The sequence below is a fragment of the Spodoptera frugiperda genome, chromosome 25 (genome assembly GCF_023101765.2).
Source record: "Spodoptera frugiperda isolate SF20-4 chromosome 25, AGI-APGP_CSIRO_Sfru_2.0, whole genome shotgun sequence".
Taxonomy (NCBI): domain Eukaryota; kingdom Metazoa; phylum Arthropoda; class Insecta; order Lepidoptera; family Noctuidae; genus Spodoptera; species Spodoptera frugiperda.
Genome location: NC_064236.1, coordinates 9,052,368 through 9,071,744, shown reverse-complemented (window position 1 = coordinate 9,071,744; position 19,377 = coordinate 9,052,368). Strand labels below are relative to the sequence as shown.

General features: G+C 35.9%; 2 protein-coding genes across 5 annotated transcripts in view; one reads left to right on the top strand and one right to left on the bottom strand.

Moving 5' to 3' along the window:
* Positions 1-2,192: 2,192 nt before the first annotated feature.
* The window catches only part of LOC118269055 (frequenin-1), a 194,726-nt gene continuing 177,541 nt past the window's right edge, over positions 2,193-19,377 (bottom strand). For all 4 annotated transcript variants that reach the window (XM_035584224.2, XM_035583985.2, XM_035584053.2 and 1 more), the window contains 6 exons: positions 9,651-9,675; positions 9,133-9,181; positions 8,562-8,651; positions 7,807-7,885; positions 7,398-7,486; positions 2,193-6,963 (listed from right to left, as the gene is read on the bottom strand). In XM_035584224.2, coding sequence (XP_035440117.1) covers positions 6,796-6,963; positions 7,398-7,486; positions 7,807-7,885; positions 8,562-8,651; positions 9,133-9,181; positions 9,651-9,675 — 500 coding nt within the window. In that variant the 3' untranslated portion in view covers positions 2,193-6,795. The remainder of the gene's footprint in view (positions 6,964-7,397; positions 7,487-7,806; positions 7,886-8,561; positions 8,652-9,132; positions 9,182-9,650; positions 9,676-19,377) is intronic.
* On the top strand, positions 11,457-16,000 carry LOC126912405 (uncharacterized protein DDB_G0283357-like). The gene is made up of 2 exons (XM_050704308.1): positions 11,457-11,562; positions 11,663-16,000. Exons 1-2 carry the CDS (start codon positions 11,548-11,550, stop codon positions 13,451-13,453), a joined length of 1,806 nt encoding a protein of 601 aa, XP_050560265.1. The 5' UTR covers positions 11,457-11,547; the 3' UTR covers positions 13,454-16,000.

Sequence of the window (19,377 nt, the reverse complement as noted above, 5' to 3'; positions counted from 1 at the left end):
ACCCTTAAATTCCTAACTCCCAAAAAGCCGGCAACGCACTTGTAGCGCCTCTGGTGTTTCAAGTGTCCATGGGCGGCGGCGATTGCTTACCATCAGGTAATACGTCTGCTCGATTGCCGGCTTGTTCCATAAAAAAAAAAAAAAAAAAATTACTCTGCGAAATTTAGCTGGTCATAATAAAAATAACCTACGTAAGACAGATGTTGGTATTTTTTAATGAAATCGTTCTCTATTTCCCTGAAAAATGCGTTTTGTGGTTTTCTTTTTGTAAATTTTTGTGACTGAGTCCCTCTTAAATGCCCAGCAGTAGTCAGCCATCATTCTAAAAATATAGTCAACATGGGAATCCAGAAAATGAAGTTTAACACTCATATTGTATCCCAGTTTTTTATAATTGTGGAGCATCTTAGCTACAATTTCTTTGTAATTTGGAGACTTGTTATTTCCAAGGAAATCATCTATGATTTCTACGAATGAACTCCATACTTCAGATTCATCCTGGGTCATTGTATTCTGGAACAATCTATCCGATTTTAAATTTCGAATTTGAGGGCCTACAAAAATTAATTCCTTCTTTAAGTTTAGCTTGAGAAAGTGCAGTTACCTTGTTTATTTGAAGCTATGACAAATTGCTTCATCAATCCTAACTTCGTGTGAAGAGGAGGTAAAAAAAACTGAATTTGGGTCAACTAATGCATCACGCTGCACATTTTTTTTGTCCCGGTACAAGTCTTTCTCTGAGTGGCCATTCTTTCTTAATGTAATGTAAATTTCGTGCTCGACTGTCCCACTCGCACAAAAAACATGGATACTTTGTAAATCCAGACTGCTGACCCAAAAGCATAGATATTATTTTAGGTCTCCACAGAGTTGCCAACAATATTCGCTATACTTTATTTTATTTAGCAACAGCTCAAGATTCTCGTACGTTCCTTTGAGATGCACGGAGTGAGCAACAGGCACAGAGCCATAGGCATTACCATTGTACAACAAGACATCCTTCAGACTTCACTTAGAAGAATCAATAACCTCCATGATGTGGAATCGTAAGCTCGGCTCCCAGTTTCATGACTACTTCAGGAATATTATTACAAAACACCAGTGAACCCTCTTGAGAGAAATATTTCGCGAACTCTTTTTCACGATGCCTATATCACGAAAATGTGGTTCCTGGATCCAATAGATTTTTTTGGCTTCCAGTCGTGATCCTAGGATTTGTGCAGCATTCTTTGATAGACCCAAATCTCTCACTAAGTCATTTAATTCAACTTGGATAAACTGTTGAAGTTGGCCTCTATCAGGAGTGAATTCATCTTCATCGGTCCTTCCGTTTGAACTTTCATCTGATGATTGCATCGGATGGTGGGAAGAAAAGGTGGAGGAATCGGAATTCCTGGTCCATGAGGTACAGGTGGTTTAGCAGACGGTTTATTATTAATTAGGATACTGAATTGTATGTTTGTTTTTCGAATTGAAACCCTTTACATCACAAGAGTAAAAGTAACAATCGACAAGTACTAAATAGTAAACATACAAATAACGCACATTTTTAAAACAAAACGCTGTCGTGGAGACAGATCGACGAGGAGATTTTCGAATATAGCTTAATCTCTTTCGTACTCAAGGTAACCAAACGCGTGCTGCCCCGATTCCTGCAAGCGAGCAAGAGCCGGGCGCGTATTTTGTACTATGCCTACGCGTCTAGCGAATAATAAAAGGTTCGTGCAGCACGTCTCACTCCGCGCTCAGGGTATCGGTCAAGTTGATATAACCATGGAATTCCTGTACTTGTACTATATTTATTCCGTGGTCAAAATTAAATAAATGATGAGTTGTCCACTAGTCTGTGTAGTGTGAATTTGACCGCCCCCTGAATTTGCCGCCCGGGGCATGGGTTTACTTATTATTCTGTGGCATGGGCCCCGGCTTGCCCCCCTCTAGATCCGGGGCTGCTTTTAAAATACAAAAGACAAAATAACATTTAAAAATAGGATTCGACCAGTAGCCGGGCATCGTCCGAGCTACCCGTGGTTAGGGCTCCAGAGACAGAAACCTTCTCACAATACTTGCCGTTTCGAGGAGTACTGCCTTCTGCATCAGGCTTTTGATCCAACCTTGATAGTTTCCTCTATTGTTATAGTATTCATGGGTAGTTTGGTAGGAGAAGGATGTTCAGGTAAATAAAATACGAATTTAATTTCAATTCGTTTATTATTAATCATTATTATTAAAAGTGAATATTATTATAATATCTATGAAAGTAGGCGAATAATAAATTACTATTTACAGATAAAGAGAATAAGTAGGTATTATCAGGTATAAGTAGGTATGATTACAAATCGGTGGATGACGACTGCTCTGCTGAATTTCAGATTAAGTAAGTACATACAAATTTCTTGAAACTTGTTGAATATAACATGTTATATAACATTCTTAGAGATCTTAACTTCATAATTTCAGTCAGCTCGTCGCCATTAAGAAATCAAATAAACAATTTCACGTTTGTTATTCGAACTAAAAGGTTAGATTTACAAGATAGAGAGAAATGTTTAGTAACCATTATTAAATTATATTAAAATTCGTATTCAGAATCGTTATAGCCTGCCAACAATTTTAATGTTCCAGAAAATACATCTGATGGTTCCCTTTAAATACGAAGAAACGATTACATTTTCAACATGGCACTAGGTTTTAAATACGTTACAAACGATAGATGAGGTGTTTGGGTACCAAAATGTGTACCTAAGCTCCTCTGTGATAGAATAGTGATCTATAATGCCTAGGTACTTTTATTTAATTACTTCTCTCTTAGCCAGGCACAAGTAATTTCAATTAGGCGCCTTCGTTATAAAAATAAATTTTACATAGGTACCTAGGTTCTAGATGTAAATGAAAACGAATATAGGTAAATAAAATAGATTTTTGGAGTATTATAATATAGTCAAAAGATTTGTTAAACATTTCTAATTATGTGATACAGTTACCGTGCTCGATCTAAATGTAAATAGGTTTTGCTCGACTTTATACGTTATACATCAATACATGTCGTAAGGGTAAAGACCTAACTTGATGTTATCTCTATGATTTATCCCTATGATTGTTGGTAAAAGCTTTACTTAAGTTAGTATTAGTTATTGAGAGTCGGCGACCTAGTTCCACCTAGTTCATGCAAGGCGTATACCTACCTGTTCCCCAAGAAGCCAGTACAGAAGATTGAAGTATCAAGCAGTAAAAAAGTTATGCAATCGGAGCAGAAAATAGCTACAGAAAAATACTATTTCTATATAACGTACAGATATTATTATGTCATAGTAATGTATGAATATTTAATACGATTATTAAAATTTTAGCTTAGGTACCTACCTATAGGATAGTCATATTTTACCATAGGTAATGGAAAGTTTATAGATACAGGTTTATACGCACAGGCCCGGTCAGTCCAAAGGTCTCGAGTTTTAATGTGAGAAGGTAAGTAGGTACCTGTATGATTATTCCAATAAGTGAGATGCACAGATTTATCTGTGAGGAAATTATTATCATTCTGCTTGTCCTTGTCTCGCTTACAGCTTTAAGTTAACCAAATCAATAAGTAAAATTGATAACAAGAAAGAAACTTTAGATACTATGGATCAAATTTTAGCCAAATTTCAGCCTCAGTGGTATCTCAGAAGGTAACTCTATTAAAGGTAAGTGACAAATACAAGATAGGATACCACTTAGGAATTTCTTTAATATTGGAGAAAGAAACTAGTAAAACAAATACAAATTATTATTAAATTAACAAAATGAGTGTTGCAGTAGTAAGATACATTTTCAACAGTCCAACTTGAGATCGCTACTTAACCTATACGAAATGCACAGCCCGCGACAATGTCCCTACACTAATTCGTTTGAAAAACGCATCTTAACGTCTACAAACACTGTTGAAAGACACAAATTGACACGTGATCCAAAACTACCAATTTAACCTTACCGTACCACCTAATGTTTCAAACGTTAAACGGACAACGCCATCCCATATATAGCAGAAAGGTTACGAAACGCGAAAGTCCAAACCTTCATATTAGTCGTAATATAGAAATCCATTACATATATCATAAGAAGTTTAGTTTATTTTATAAGCAAAAGATAACAATTTACTTCGTATAAAGCTGTAGGTAAGTTACTTACACGATAAATAGACTCTTAACAACTACGTTATGTTGAGAATCGCTAAACGGAAATATCCAAAAGTTCTCCAAAAAATATGTGTCGGTCCAGTCACGTGGGCAAATATGTTTACAGTTATATAGTAAGATTTCAGTAGCTGGCTTACACCAGTACAATACATACGAGAGATGTTATGTGAAACTATGTCCAGTTGCTTACCGTAACATTTTAGCGTCATGTAGTTGTTGGAGACAATATTTTGCATAAGCTTTGCTGAATGTATCCATATTTATGCATGTGACAGTACCTCATAATATTATGAGAAACAGGATGGATAGTGTGAGACATGTAAGTATCCCCTGTCGTAGGGAGAGTATAGATATAGGTAGAAACTATATAAGTATTTGGCAATGATTAACACGTAAAGATAAGTGCTCTCCAAGGTAAGTGCATTACGCGCCGCCGAGGCGACTCCGGGCGACTGAAAACGTTATAATCGTGCTATAATTTCAAAGTTAAAATGTATTACACAAACTACATCATCTACTACTGCACTAACACATGGATAACTTGTCGTAAACATAGACGTGAAGTAAATAGATTACATGTCCTCCTGATAAAACTCGCCGAAAGATTTACGTTGTAGTAACGCGCTGCGCTCGTCTCAACAATCATCATATTTTAACATCATATTTTAACTTACACTATTTTAATCTTTTTATTACAATTTCACACACCTCTCCATGACCGAAATTGTCATTTACTCCTAACGAATTGCTTTTCCAATTTACTACGTATTTAAAATAAATCAACGCCTAATTCTTAATTTTAATCAATTAATTTACGATTTTCATAAGTTTAAAAATGTTGAATCTCGTTTTCAATGTAGTTTCCAAAAATTTTTAGACGAGCAAAATTTTTTGATAAAAAATGTTACAATTCGTTTTATGGCTTTGCCACGTCTGCGTTCAAATTTTATGAGAATATTTTATATTATAAGTAAATATGGGGCAGTAAAACACGCCAAAAATTTTATATTGTCTTATTATGCAAATTTAACGTTAATGGGGCGCAACACTTAAAAAACTAACAATTTATCAACAACAACAGTAAAGGGTTAACGTTAGGTTCAGACGAAACCATAAATGACCAAAGTTCCTGCGTGGGGCGCGCCGTGCCCCGACACTGCGGCACTGCGGCCCGGTGGAGTCCGTGCTGTGTCTGCATTGACACCATTTCCATCTCATACTGTAAGTTTAGCTGATGACGTTAAGATTAGGCGATTGTTTGACAATGAATCATCGTTTTATCGAAAATTATCGTGTATCTACCTAGTGCACTAACAACGATTTTTACGATAACCGGCTGAGTTATCTCCGGTCATTCTCTCGCACGGATGGAGGAGCAAAAGCTCAGATTCAGGGATGAATTTAGTTCTACCACATGAGTTAATTTTAAAAACTGTATATGGTTACGATGCCTAGTAGGTTTCAGCTTCTGCAAGGTAAAGATAGTTATTGTTATATTCATCATTTACTTCAGATAGAGCTCTACTAAATTTGCCAACACGAAACGGATGGCGAGGATTAATTACCGTAGTTATTACATTTATGTAGAAATAGAAAGCAGTTTTTAATACATACTTAATGTTCTTCGACATTAAAATTAATAAATTAAACCTTCACATTCCAAATACGTACGATAAGCCAGAAACGATCGAACGATTATGAATTGTCGGTGAATTCTTTATTTCCCTTCCCTAAAGCGCTGATTGTGTTCAAGATGGTCAACTTTCCTAATCCAAAACAATGTACCAGTTCTTGGTTTGTGACTGTACTTCGTTGGAAAATCGTTCAAAGGAATTTACGCCTTTTCTTTAAGGCCACAACAATATTTTGTCACATCAAGAAACGTTGTAGAGTTACATTGCATCATTCATTCACGCGCAAACCATGACGACTATTGTTTTGTTACAAGTCAGAATGTTCAGAAGTAGGCGGATCCTCAAATAATTTTAGTTACAAATATAAGAAATACAAAAATATTTTTGAGATAGTTATTTTTTGTAAATTATACCAAATTTTGAGTGAAACCAACGAGGTATGTTTCGTTAATTCTAAAAACGTTGACTTTTGTATCGCACAGAAAAAGTAATGATTGGTTTTGATTTATAATAGGTACGTAGTAGTACCGAACGATTAATAAATAAAGCCTCGCTCCTGGCCTGGTGTTCATATTGGCAAATATTTCTAAAAAACAACAATCAATTAATATGCATCCGTCGCCTATGTTACATCAGATTAATATGTTATAATACATTCATTAAAATATAGCACATAATTATACCTACGTTAAAAAATGAATACACCTTTTAGATATATAAATTGATCTTATTAGATCACCGTACACGAAAAATAAGTCCACGAAACTAACACCGTAAATAGGTACATATTGAAATTACATAGAGATTATGCCTAACACAAAGAACGGGTTACATAAGACATTTAAATAATCTTTTACGATACACATGGGTATTATATATATACATAGAGACATGTAGTACACAAATTATTACACAGACACAAGCGGCGGAATGATATTAGCTCTTTAAGTAAATGTGAAGTCCGGCGAGAGGATGACCGTCGATTAATCGCCTCCAAGTGAGAGAGCCTGGACAATGCGAGGGTCGGCCTTACTGCCCTCACGGAACTCCTCCAAAGTCAAGCGATCGTCATGGTTCTTGTCCATCTGGTCGAAGATCTTGTCGACGCGCTTCTGAGGAGTGTTGTCGTCCTCTGGTTGTGGTGTTTGGCCCTGAAACAGTACACGAGCTTATTAGACTTTCAGTTTAGCCATGTGAGTATTTTCAGTTCATAGGACTTCAAAGAAGCCTTTGTGAACTTCGAAAGTTATTTACGTCTGTAGTCATACATCCATACTAATTTTATAAATGCGAAAGTAACTGTCTGTTTGTCTGTTACTCAATCACGCTTAAACTACTGAGCCAATTTACATAAAATTTGGTATGGAGATATTTTGAGAAAAACCCGAGAAAGGACATAGGCTACTTTTTACTGCGAGAAAATTACGCATTCCCATGGAAAATACAGGAGGGCCGATCGCTTCTACGCCTAAACTACTGAACAGCTTTAAATGAAATTTGGTAAGGAGATAGTTTGAGTTTTGACTGGTTAAGATTAAAAAGTAAAATGCTAAAGATTTAAGGTAAGTATCAATGCAATACATACCACCATCTGATAGATCGCGTCCACTATGTTATACATCTCGTCACGTGTTATGTACCCGTCGTTATCAACATCGTAGAGTCGGAAGGCCCCTGAAAAGTAAACCACCAATCTGCATAAATTTGCACTAAATACTTTACCGATATCGAAGTCTAATAATTAAATTATTGGAAGCTGCAACATCCAATATTTGAGCATGGTTATTTGATTTTTAGCTTCATAAATGGACCACTAGTTTTTGCTGGCTCTAAACTGAAAATGGGGTTAAAAAGAAGAGGTCTACCTTTTGTGGGGGGAATATAAAAGCTACCAATGATTATTATAATGGCGGTTTTGACTTTCAATTTAATATTAGAGAACCATAGTAAAGAATTGAAAATTGTGAATGTTTCTGAAGCAAGGAGATACGTACAGTGTAGCTTTTCGTCGAGATTTCCCCGTGACGTCACCGATAGTGCTCTAATGAACTCCTCAAACTCGATGGAGCCATCCTGGAACGAAGGAGACATCTGGTTACTTTCCCTGGTCGAATATTGCAGTGCTGACATTAAATTAACAAGAAATCAAAGGATTATTAAAAGGTATTGTATTCTTGCAAAGGATTTTTCTCATTTTAATTTAATACTCATTATTAGAGAAATAATAAACCAATTCAGTTTTCCTATATGAATACTAATGTATTAAATAATACCTACGTGTCTTAAATTTAGCTGATTTCAACGTCCTCGATAGGCATAATGGCTATGAATATTAAATAGTTTTAAGTTATCTAATATTAATTAAGGGCCATATATTCTGGTCATAATCACGCAGAAAGTGGGCCGATCTTTTTGTGGTCAGGTATCACTTTATCGTGTTTTTGGATGACATAATTTAGTGGGGAAATTGTTTCAATTATAAATGTCCAACTGCGAAAATACATATGGATTTTATTCGGTTGAAAAAGTATATGTATGTATGTTTGATTTTTATTATTTACGCCAACCAAAACATGAGTTAAATATGTGGTTAAAATAGCCCTATCATTGCACCATAAAGGTTAGGAGTATGAGTAGTAATAGTACGAGAGTAAACTGTTATATAGTTTGGCGATTTTTGATGTAAAAGTTAATACATGTATATTTTGGTGAATAAATTTAAAAAAAAGTAATAAGAAGGTCCACTTACGTTGTTTTCATCGAACACTCGAAAGACGAGCGATGCAAACTTACTGGGGTCACCTTGCGGGAAGAACTGCTTATAGATCTTAATGAACCCCTGGAAATTTGGAAGAATAAGTTAGTATCAGACACAAACAACTTGTTACCACGAAATACCAATTATCATTTTCTACAGAAACCTAGTTGAAGTTTATGGATCATAATGGATAATTATTCCGTGCGGGACTTGAACCAGCGACATGTTTTACGACAGCCGGCCGATGCGGTAACTAAACAACAATGTGGGGAATTTAACACGTGACTTATTACTCGGTAGTTGCGATTGTGGTCATTCGACTGAGGGTGCTTTTCTACCTGAGATATGCTACGCTACGTTGCTGTGGATGCGTTTGGCTTTATTGGTGCACAATTGCACATAGCTTAGTATCGGTGAAAACGGTCACATAATTTCACATCTTCGTAGCACAAACATAACACATCTCTGGCGGATAAGCACCCTTGCGAGGCTGGCTCTTGATAAACATTTTACTAAAATACTAATGTTATTGGAAATGATGTAAAGGTACCGGTGATATTACCTGTTCAGTCAGGAGTCCATTTGGACAGTCCTTCAGGAATCCTTTGTGCCTAGAAAAGAAATATAATACAAACAATAAATAATTTTGAAACTATTTTTCTTTTTGATAATTTTCACCAATTAGGTATATGAATTTTTTTAAACGTTCGAGCCGAATAAATAAAAAATATATTTTAAAAATAGACCAAGATATCAAATACTGTCTGACTGGATAACTAAAAGACCTGGTGGTCTCAGGGTATTTTTAGCTGGTGGCTAAAGAAAAAGATAATTTTGATCAGTACCTTTAGTATAAGTTTGCTTTATGTTTAAAGAAATTGAATTGAGAGCGCGTTAGGCGCACTGATTGGTTGGTTTATTCGAGTTGGCCAATCAGAGCGCCGAACACATTCTCGTTTCGTTTTCGTTCAATGTAAAGCGAGATTGCTTTATTTTGTACCAAGGGTACAGATACTTAGTAGAATTCTGTTACTAATGCTATTAACAAATAAGGACAGTTTTTCTTGTAATTATACGCACCACAGCCGGATTTCCTTCTCCGTAACTGAAACAAAAGAAAGTATAAATTAATCACATGAGTCTATTGAGAAAACTAATGGGAAATTACATTGGCTATTTGGTATTATTAGTAAATTACTGATTAGCATAATAGTAGCGGTAACTAACAATGTTTTTTAGGGCGCAATCGTTTGATACCTAATATAATATGTATTGTCCAAGTTGCAATGGAAAATGTGGAATTTATCGGTATTTTGAAGGAGTATTTTGTGTCATTAAACGCTGTCGTCGTATATTATTAAGTTCTTCAGAATAAGTATGTGGCGACACATGACATGACAGACAGATGACAGAAGCCGTACATGACGATCGACGACTAAATTAACGAATGACGTCTTAAATCCTATATCTCACATATGAAGTTTACATAGGAATAAACATGGATAGAAAATCCCAACGAACAACAATTTGTCAGAAAGCTCGCCAGGCACGATCACCGAACAGGTGCTTAGGGAACTTTACTCACCCTAAAAATACAAGTAAATAATTTCCGTTTTCAGCGTCATAAACAGGAAATTCGACTTTATAAAAGAATATAATATAATTGTAATGGCAAACAGGCGTACCTAACACAATTTCGAAAATGCTAATTAAATTGTCTTTTCACTTGTTATTTTTTTTTATTTAATCAAAATTTCCATTCATAATTGGGCTGTGACCCTCTTAATCTTGGGATTTAGTCAACGAGAGAGGCTCAGTTATGTTTTACCCGAAAATCCTAGCTATTATGGAAAAATACATATTAGAAATAATGTAGGCATAGGCACATTGTTACAAAATTACATTAACATTGTAAGAACACTGAAACTGTGAACACGGTGTCAGTATTTCTGTTAAGAGAAAAAATGTTATGAAATTCTGCGAACTGGATTTAATAACACCACCAGGTAACATTTTGTTTCGTAACATTTGCATTAATTTTCTACTAGGTCTCTGTTAGAAATTTTAGGACAGTATGAAATGAAGTAAAGTAAAAAATCCTTATTTTGTTAGGAAAACCAATCTATTTAACCGACACACACTTGAGATGGTATAAAATATAAGTATTATGGGAGTGTGTATGGTTTTGTTTTGCCCACAGGTGAGTAATATTTACGACATAAACAAAATCAACTTTCAAAGACCGTGCAACTTTTAATAATTCGGCACGATGATGTTAGTTTACATAATTACGTAGTAGGCCTATTCACCTAAATTTTCCACATTCGAGGGTTTCTATCATCGTCGATCCGTGTGAAAATGTCGTGTTATCGTTCGGTTTTGAATATTTATATATCTCACAGTATCTCACGTGAATATAAAGTTTGAATTATAATATCTAAAGGCGAGATTACACTATGAAGAGGAGCGGCTAGCGGGAAATTTGATTAAATCATATGTTAGATATAACCTACCATTTTCAATGGTTTTTTATGGCATGGTTCTATATAAATTATAAATTTTATAGATCCATATTCTGTTTCTTTTTATGATAAAATGCGCAGATTGCTGAGAAACAATAAAAAACAATGACTGAAGTGCTAGTGATTCCTCACTTTTTAAATGTGCATTAGTACGATGTTATGACATGGAAATTATACTGAACCAAAACAATTCCTATTTGGAGGATAGGAAAGGTATCAAAACCAAGTCGAATAAAATGTAAATAATATGTGAACTTATTAAAGTCGCTACCGCACGCTGCGCTACTATTCGCACACAAAGCGCCGCCTTAGTGACTCCGGAAATGTGATCGACTCAAACTCATCATTTATACAAAATTAGCAAACCTAAGACACATTTTGTCAAAGGGAAAGCGTTTATAAATATTGCCTTTGGGCCGATGACCATCATTTGATGTGTGTATGGGAAAACGAAGATGTCACTCGTGTTGGTCAGTCCCTTCTGTTACTAAAATAATAGTTTAAAATTGTGTTAGTGCAGTTTATAAGTTGTGTTGTGCGGTGTGATATTAATAAGTTGTGTTTTTTTAGGTTTTATCTGTGGTCAGCCTGGCACTAGCAGATGCAGGCTACCAATACAACTCGCCGGGTGTACCATTCGGTCTGCCAGGCAATCAACCTGCGAATTTTCTCCCTCACGGCTCTCATCATCACAGTGCATTGCCAAATGAACAGGACAACTTGTCACATTCGGTATCCTACAAGGACTATGTATATTTAAAGAACGATGTTCACCAAAATAAGGGAGATCATCGGGGCTTTATAAATCACTCAGCTGGCAACGGAGCATATGTAGCTCCGCAAACGAACCATGGTGGCGTGAACTCTGGCTACCAGCAGAGCATTGCATCGGTAGCGTCCAGTGCGAACCTGAACGGTAACTCCGCGCAGAACTTTGGACAAGTTGGTTACAATTACAACAGTGGTCACAATCATAACTTTGTACCATCATCTAATGGTAATGTAAATGGCTATTCTCAGATTCCAGCACCTGCTGTCATTAATACAAACAATGGCTATCAATCTAACAACCAAGTCTTAAATTCTGGTTACTCAGCAGCCACATCCAGTAGTGCGGCAAGTTCTAGTTTTTCTCAACCTTTACCACAGTCTGGAGCTGTCGGTCCCTATAATGGTTATGCCCAACCTTCTAGTGAAAATGTATTTAATAGCTATTCTCAACCAAGCGGCGGTGCTAGCCATGCTCTCAGCCATGGCTACTCACAAACCTCGTTATCATCAGCTAATGAAAATTCAAATAACGGGTATTCGCAAGTACTAGTCCCATATTCCACCAGTTCCATTTCAAATAATAATTACGTTCAGAATCCTTTACCAATTGCCAGTAGTAATGTCAATACGGCATACTCTCAATCTTACCCACCAATTGGCAGTGCGAATCCAATAAGCAATGGTTATGCTCAAGCATCGTCTTCATCTGCGGATGCAAATTACAATTCTGGCTACTCCTATTTCCCACCGAACTTTCCCACTAGCTCTGCTGGCTCAAGTAACTCTCATGTCCAAACCAGTTTCTCATCAGCGGGAAGCTCGTTTAATGGAGGATACTCACAGCAAAATTCTAATATAAATTCTGGTTACTCTCAAAATTATCAAATTGGCCAAAGTCTAGGCAACGGTTACAGCCAACCAATCCAATCAACAGTACAGCATGGACAAGCTAACTCAAATAACGATTGGAAACCGTTGATTTCCCAAACCAGTTCATCATTGAATACAGGTACCGTCCAAGCATCTGATGCATTATTCAATGGAAACTTGAATTCCATATCACAATCTTCTGCTACCATACAATCAGGGTCTGGAAATGGGGTTTTAAACACTGGTTCTACTCAATCAGCTTCAGCTAACATCGTTGGAAGTTCTAGTTCATTTTCTAGCAGTGCACCAATAACTCCCACTGTGTACAAACACATATATTTCCACGTGCCACCTCCAGAAGTCGAAGAGCCCCAAACAACACCACCCCCTCCGCCGCCGAAAAAGAACTACAAAATTATATTTATTAAGGTGCCTTCGCAACAATCTAAGTCGAACTTGGCACGTTTACAGCAAATTGCCGAAATGAGTAACGCTTCAGTTGAACATAAAACCCTCATATACGTTTTGGTGAAAAACCCGGAGACACAACAACCGGTGGTATTACCAAAATCTAAACCTTCGGAGCACGAGGTGTTCTTTGTGAAGTATAATGGCGACCCATTGGAAATAGCGGAGCAAGTCAACAAAGAGCTGGATAATACAGGTTCAGTACAAAGCATAGTCCCCTTAGAGCCAGGTCTAGTGAATGGAAAGAAGTGAGACTGTAAGGGTATGTAGGTCTCGTGTAGATTGCGGGCGACAGTGGTTACCGAGGGTGGAAGAGAGGCTGTAGGCGTTAAGTGTTCACAGATATCATATTTGAAAACTGTTTCATCATCATTCGTTAAAGTGTTTAATAATTGCATGTAAAATAATTTTTTTTAGTAAAATGTTTGTTCGTTGAAATAACTGTTTATTATAAGGCAGTAATTTGTGTATTGTATGCTTAATTTTTTTTGTATCCGAATGCTAAGCGAATTTTATAAATTAACGTGTATATTTTTCAAATGTTTAGTTTTTAATACAAAACAGCTCAATGGATAGACCTAGCCAAAGTTTGTGTAAGTTAATTAGGTTATTTATTAGTTAATGTAAAAATAACTTGTATTCTGCTGTGAAAGCGGTAACATTGTAGTTGTTGTTGGTACGAGTATTATCTGTAGATTTCCCGGACATCCGTTGGTTCATCCTAGTCGGGCGAACAAACGCATTGTTGTATAACTTAGTTGAAGGTTAATATGTAAACAATAGTGGAGCAGAAGCTTCTACCTTGATCTACTTGTTACATTAAAGGCAACAATTAATTCAGTAACATTTGTAAACTACACATGTTTTAATACTCGGAGGTGCCATAACAATGTTAATAAAATGTTATATAACAAAACTATGTTTATTTTCTGTTTGTAACTGCCCAAACTAGTTCGTACACTACATGTATCAATGGACAGCATCATATTATGTAAATTGCCTACATTCCATTTCACTACTTAATTATGTAATAGTGAAATCCAGTCATCTCAATAATGAAGCAAACATGTCATTAAAACTAATTAATTGATTAGTTTCAAATATTTGTACTAGTGTGTTTTTAGAGCGGTTCAGTGTCATTACACATGCAAATAAATTAAAAATTATTCCCTTTTGGTGATTTTTATACTCTAGTAGAGATACTTTTGTGGAGTTATACGTCATTGATCGAGATTATTCTACCTACCAGCTCCCGGTATCATCTTCGAAGTGAAGAGTGAATCTGACTAATCAGTCTGCAGCGTTTACATGCGATATAATACTGCCAAAGCGAAAGTCGCGTCCCTTTCTCATCATTCTATGTCTTTCTGGTTCCTCTTTATTCGGTTACCTTACCAAGATTAAAGCTACTTTCGAATTGATTAGGAATTTTACTGCGTTTGTTTATGCCGATGTTGACATTATGTAGCGATTTATCTGACATAACGGGGCTTTACTGTTTCCTTAATTGAAGTTGTTTTGCGTGACTCCCAAGTTCGTTATGTTGTTGCCATCATAAAATGAAGTTGTTGAATGTTTCTGACGTGGCGTGGTGTTAGTAATGTGTGTAGTTGGTATGGAACTAAAATAGTAGTACTGGGCTCAGTTAACAAGATAAATATTGAATGTCTAAGTTAATGTTCGCAGTTATCTGTCTAGTGCACCTACCTTGTCCTAATATGAACTCTGCACAAATACTTGACTTTGACTGCACGGGTGGCGCGATAGCTTGTTTCGGGTCTGGGTGTAATGTGCATGTGAAATTATGTTTGTTACAGTACCCACGACACAGGAGAAAATCCTAGTGTGGGATAACGTTAAAAAAAAGAAGGACTTGTTAGCTAAAATAAAATCCAATTTTGAAATCCAGTTCAGGTCGTTGTAAGTGTCTACTGAACGACTGTCTTATATTCGATTTTTATGTTGGCTATAGTACTTTGAATACGAATGTTGTTGACGAAACTTGTCTACAATTATAATGACCCAAATAACATACTAAGCCACCCTCCTGCTTAATACTTCGAGATTAACAGTCGTAATATAGGAAACTTAGAAAAGTAGCAAGTTGTAACAAAACTCTTACCGAATGTAGATAAAATGGGATAAAAGTTAAAGCCCTTGGCTTGAAAGCAAGAAATCGATTTTTATAGTGGTCGCCGTTTCGAGTGCGTCCAATGACAAAACAAATAAAATTCGTTTTTTTTTTTTGTAGCACCCGAGGTTGCTTTATGTGGCAGAGTGTTTTCTATTTATAAGTAATTATTTACAAGTGTATGTAAGTTATATATTATTGTAGTAATTACATAGTTCTTCCATAGTTATTTTGTGCAGTAGTCAAATGCATATCCAAATGGGAGGGCTATCCCTCCGCGTGACAATATGATTTGATTTTAATTTTTTTTTAAGTTGCCCCATATTAGGCTTTTCTCCTGTGTCGTGGGTGCGTTTACAAACATACAAGTTCACATCCACATGACACCTAACCCGAAACAACAATTTGTGGATCACACAAAGAGTTGCTCCGTGCGGGAATCGAACCCGTTACCCGTTGCGCGGCGGTCAGTTGCCCAGCCACCGCACCAACCTTGCAGTCAAACCTGATACATGTATACCTGAGTAAAACCCTGATTCTAGGTAGAGTACGGTCATGAAGTGCGTTTTTCGGTTTTCCGATTCATAATTTACCTTGTATACAACGTGTAACAAAAAGGGGGTATACATATCAATTGCACTGTTTCTAGATAACATAACAAATGATAAGGGAAGGGTTTTTTAAACTCATGTTGTCATGGTACCAAGTTATGAATTTTTCAAATCGCGCCGGTGCGCGAATCAAAATTAGGTAGACAGGTACTAGGCGGTCAGATTGACAGAAGAAATGTTTCGTAATATTAGCGAGTCATCCCTGTAGTGTTGTGACACGTTTGTATGATTTGAAATCAAGAACTAAGCGATACCAAGTATTTGGTACTAATTTTTTTTAATCGTATTTTAAGCTGAAACTTTGTGTAGAGATTCTATTCAACCTGTATTCATCAGGGCTTCTTGATGTATGTATATGGGTATTTTGTTACTCGTTGTATAGGTATATTTGCGCACAGTAGCAATCACAAGGCGGTCGTAAACAAATTAGATTTAGTGGCCGCCGGCGGACTGACCTTTGCCAAACAAACGGAAATTACATCCTTATCACTTTCATCTGGACCTATTAATTCGACGTATACTTGCCATTAAACATGGTCTGCCGTGTGCCCTTCGCATTGTGAAAATGGCATTGAATGCCATTGTTTCGTTGACTGATTTCTATAATTCTAGATTTACTTTACAATAGTGTTTACGTACCTTTTTATTTGAGACCTTTCTTTTTCTAAGTATTTGAACATTAATTATATTAATTAACACATTGAACCGTGGTGGTCACCGGTGACCCACGTTAGCGGAGGATTTGCCTTCAACAGTTTTCTATTGGCAGTCAAAGAGTTACCGCACTCAGAGTCATTTAATGGATACTTAACCCAGTCCTTAGCAATTGTTTTCTATACAAAATCGTGACTAAGGAATAGTTTAAGTAATCATTAAATGTCTATAAATGCAGTCAATTAATCAAAATATGAGTGGCTTTATCAATGAAAAATTACATAATTCTTTATAAAAAGTTCTGTGGCGTGAAACCTTTATCTTGAAGTAGCACGAGTAGGTAGGGAAAGGGATTGGCTGTCGCTCAATATTTGACACCATAAAACTAGGACAGCGCCCACGGGGGTGACACAAGCAGTACGGGTACCTACCCAAACATTTCGGTATCTATACCGTATTCTTATGAATAAAGAAAGTTGTCTTTATATAGCTTTGGTTAAAGATTTTTTTTCTTGAATACATTTGCTTATTTTTTTTTTAAGTAAAGCTTATACATATTTATACCTAATTAATGACAACGTTTGTGTGGATGTATGTATGTATAGGGTACAGTCGCCAATAATGGCCCGGTTCCTAAGATTGCCCAATTTCACGTTTTAAAAAAGAATTTATATTATATTTGTAGAACTATTAAATATCAAAAACTTATTTTATTTTATATTCATATCTTGATTTTTTTGAATAAATATATTATAACTTCCAATATGTTATTTCTCTACTCTTTTTATCTGCAAAATTTTACGAGGGTTTGAAATAAGGTGGGCCTTATTAGGCGCCCTTACCTTATATATTTTTCTTTCGAAAAAAAAAAAACGATTTAACGAGTTGGTACCAACAATATTTTTGCTACAAATACATACACATAATTTTGTCTGGGCAAACACATCGGGTAAGTAGGTAACTGAAAGTAGTTTCAGTACCTATTTTTGAACAGTTTATGATGAAAATCAGTGTAATTATGATTAACATCTTTGTCTTTACTTTAGGTAAACTTATTTACTTTGTAAATGTGAAAGGGTAGGAGTGTCGTCTCACAGGTCGTGAGGTGAGACTATCTTAGTACCTCCCTGTTTACGGTGCAAAGAGAATACTCAACCAACGTGTCTATACTACGTCCTGTCAAGAGTAAATTATCTTTGTTGGGTTACACAAGGTTAGAATAAAATATGTAGATTTATATAATCTTCATAAAATATGTACAAAGCATTGTGTGTTCAGATTTAACCTGAAATTGTTGTCTCGTTTAGGTAATACGCTTTTAATACGTGTTTTTTTTAACCACAGCTGCATCGTAGCTAAAATTGTAATGTGGCTGAGGTTCGCCATAAAATATAGCCATTGTTCCTTTGTTTTTGTCTTCCATTTATCATTTTTCTAGAAACCTTTATTTTGTGGTTAGAATTTGTGCTTTAAAGTCTCCCATGTGTTACATTTAGTTTGATTATAAAGTTTTTGAGACAACTAACGAATTCAATATTATTTGACAGCTTTTCTCTCAACAAAATCTACACAAATATATAAAGCTGAACAGTTTGTTTGTTTAAAAGGGACAGAAGATTTCGTTCTATTTAATAACCTATCGTTCGTGTAATTCATTTGCATATGAATCCGTCAATCAAAACATCTGAAAATATAAAATACAATGATAAAATGGCGCACATTTTTTTGTATCTACATTATTTTTAAAAATAGCTTATATGAATTTGAACGCTTGCCAACCGTGGAGTGGAGTTTATGGCCAACCAATCCATACTAATATTATAAAATGGGAAAGTTTGTTTGTCTATTTATTTGTCCGTCGTTCACGATAAAACGGGACGAATTGACATGATTTTTTTAGTGGATTTTGTTACGCATACTCGAGCTACGTATCTTTCTCGCACAGCTACATAGCTTAGTATCGGAGAAAACGGTCACATAGTATCACAGCTTAGCTATAATAATGTCATCTTCGTAGCATAGCTACATAATACATCTCTGGTAGAAAAGCACCCTTAAGGGCCCTCGCTCACGGCGACTTTTTGTAGCGTTGCTGTCGCGCGTTTAGTGAATCCGCGACAGTATTTTTACTAATGCATGTTACTTTTATTTGCACTTTGCGACTGTATCCATGCAGAAGTGCGACAGCATCACTACAAAAAGTCGCCGTGGGCGAGGACCCTAAGATCAGTTATTAATTTCGGACAATAAAACTTGCCTGCTAATCCGATTAGTTTGTTGACAAAACCTACCTAGAATACAAGAATTAAGACCATTCTTGTATTCAGGATCCTGAGAGAACATTTGAATACAAAATTACTTCAGCTGCGATTCCCAGAAAACCTTTGAAATGTAAAAGAAAAAAGTAATTTGAAGTATTTGACAGTTCAGTGAGTTTTTCTTAACTGTTGTTTTGCTAGCTCATCGGCTTTCACTGTTTGTTAGATGTTCGAGCTAAATGGTCCGTCGTTTAAAGTTACAAACGTAAGCTGTTACATCAAACCAAGGTGAGGTTAAATTCAAAGTAAAGGGTTATTATTTCGTCCTATGTAATTATTAGACTTCTGGAGGTATTATCTAGATTTAGAATAGATGCATTGTCGTATAGTTCACTCAATCATATGTAGAGTCACTTATTTTTAATAATATTTCGTTTTAAAGATGCCAATAAATGGAGTTTACGTTAATCTTCGTGACTGGCTGGCGGTCAAAGTCAAAGCATTTATTTCAATTTATCTTAA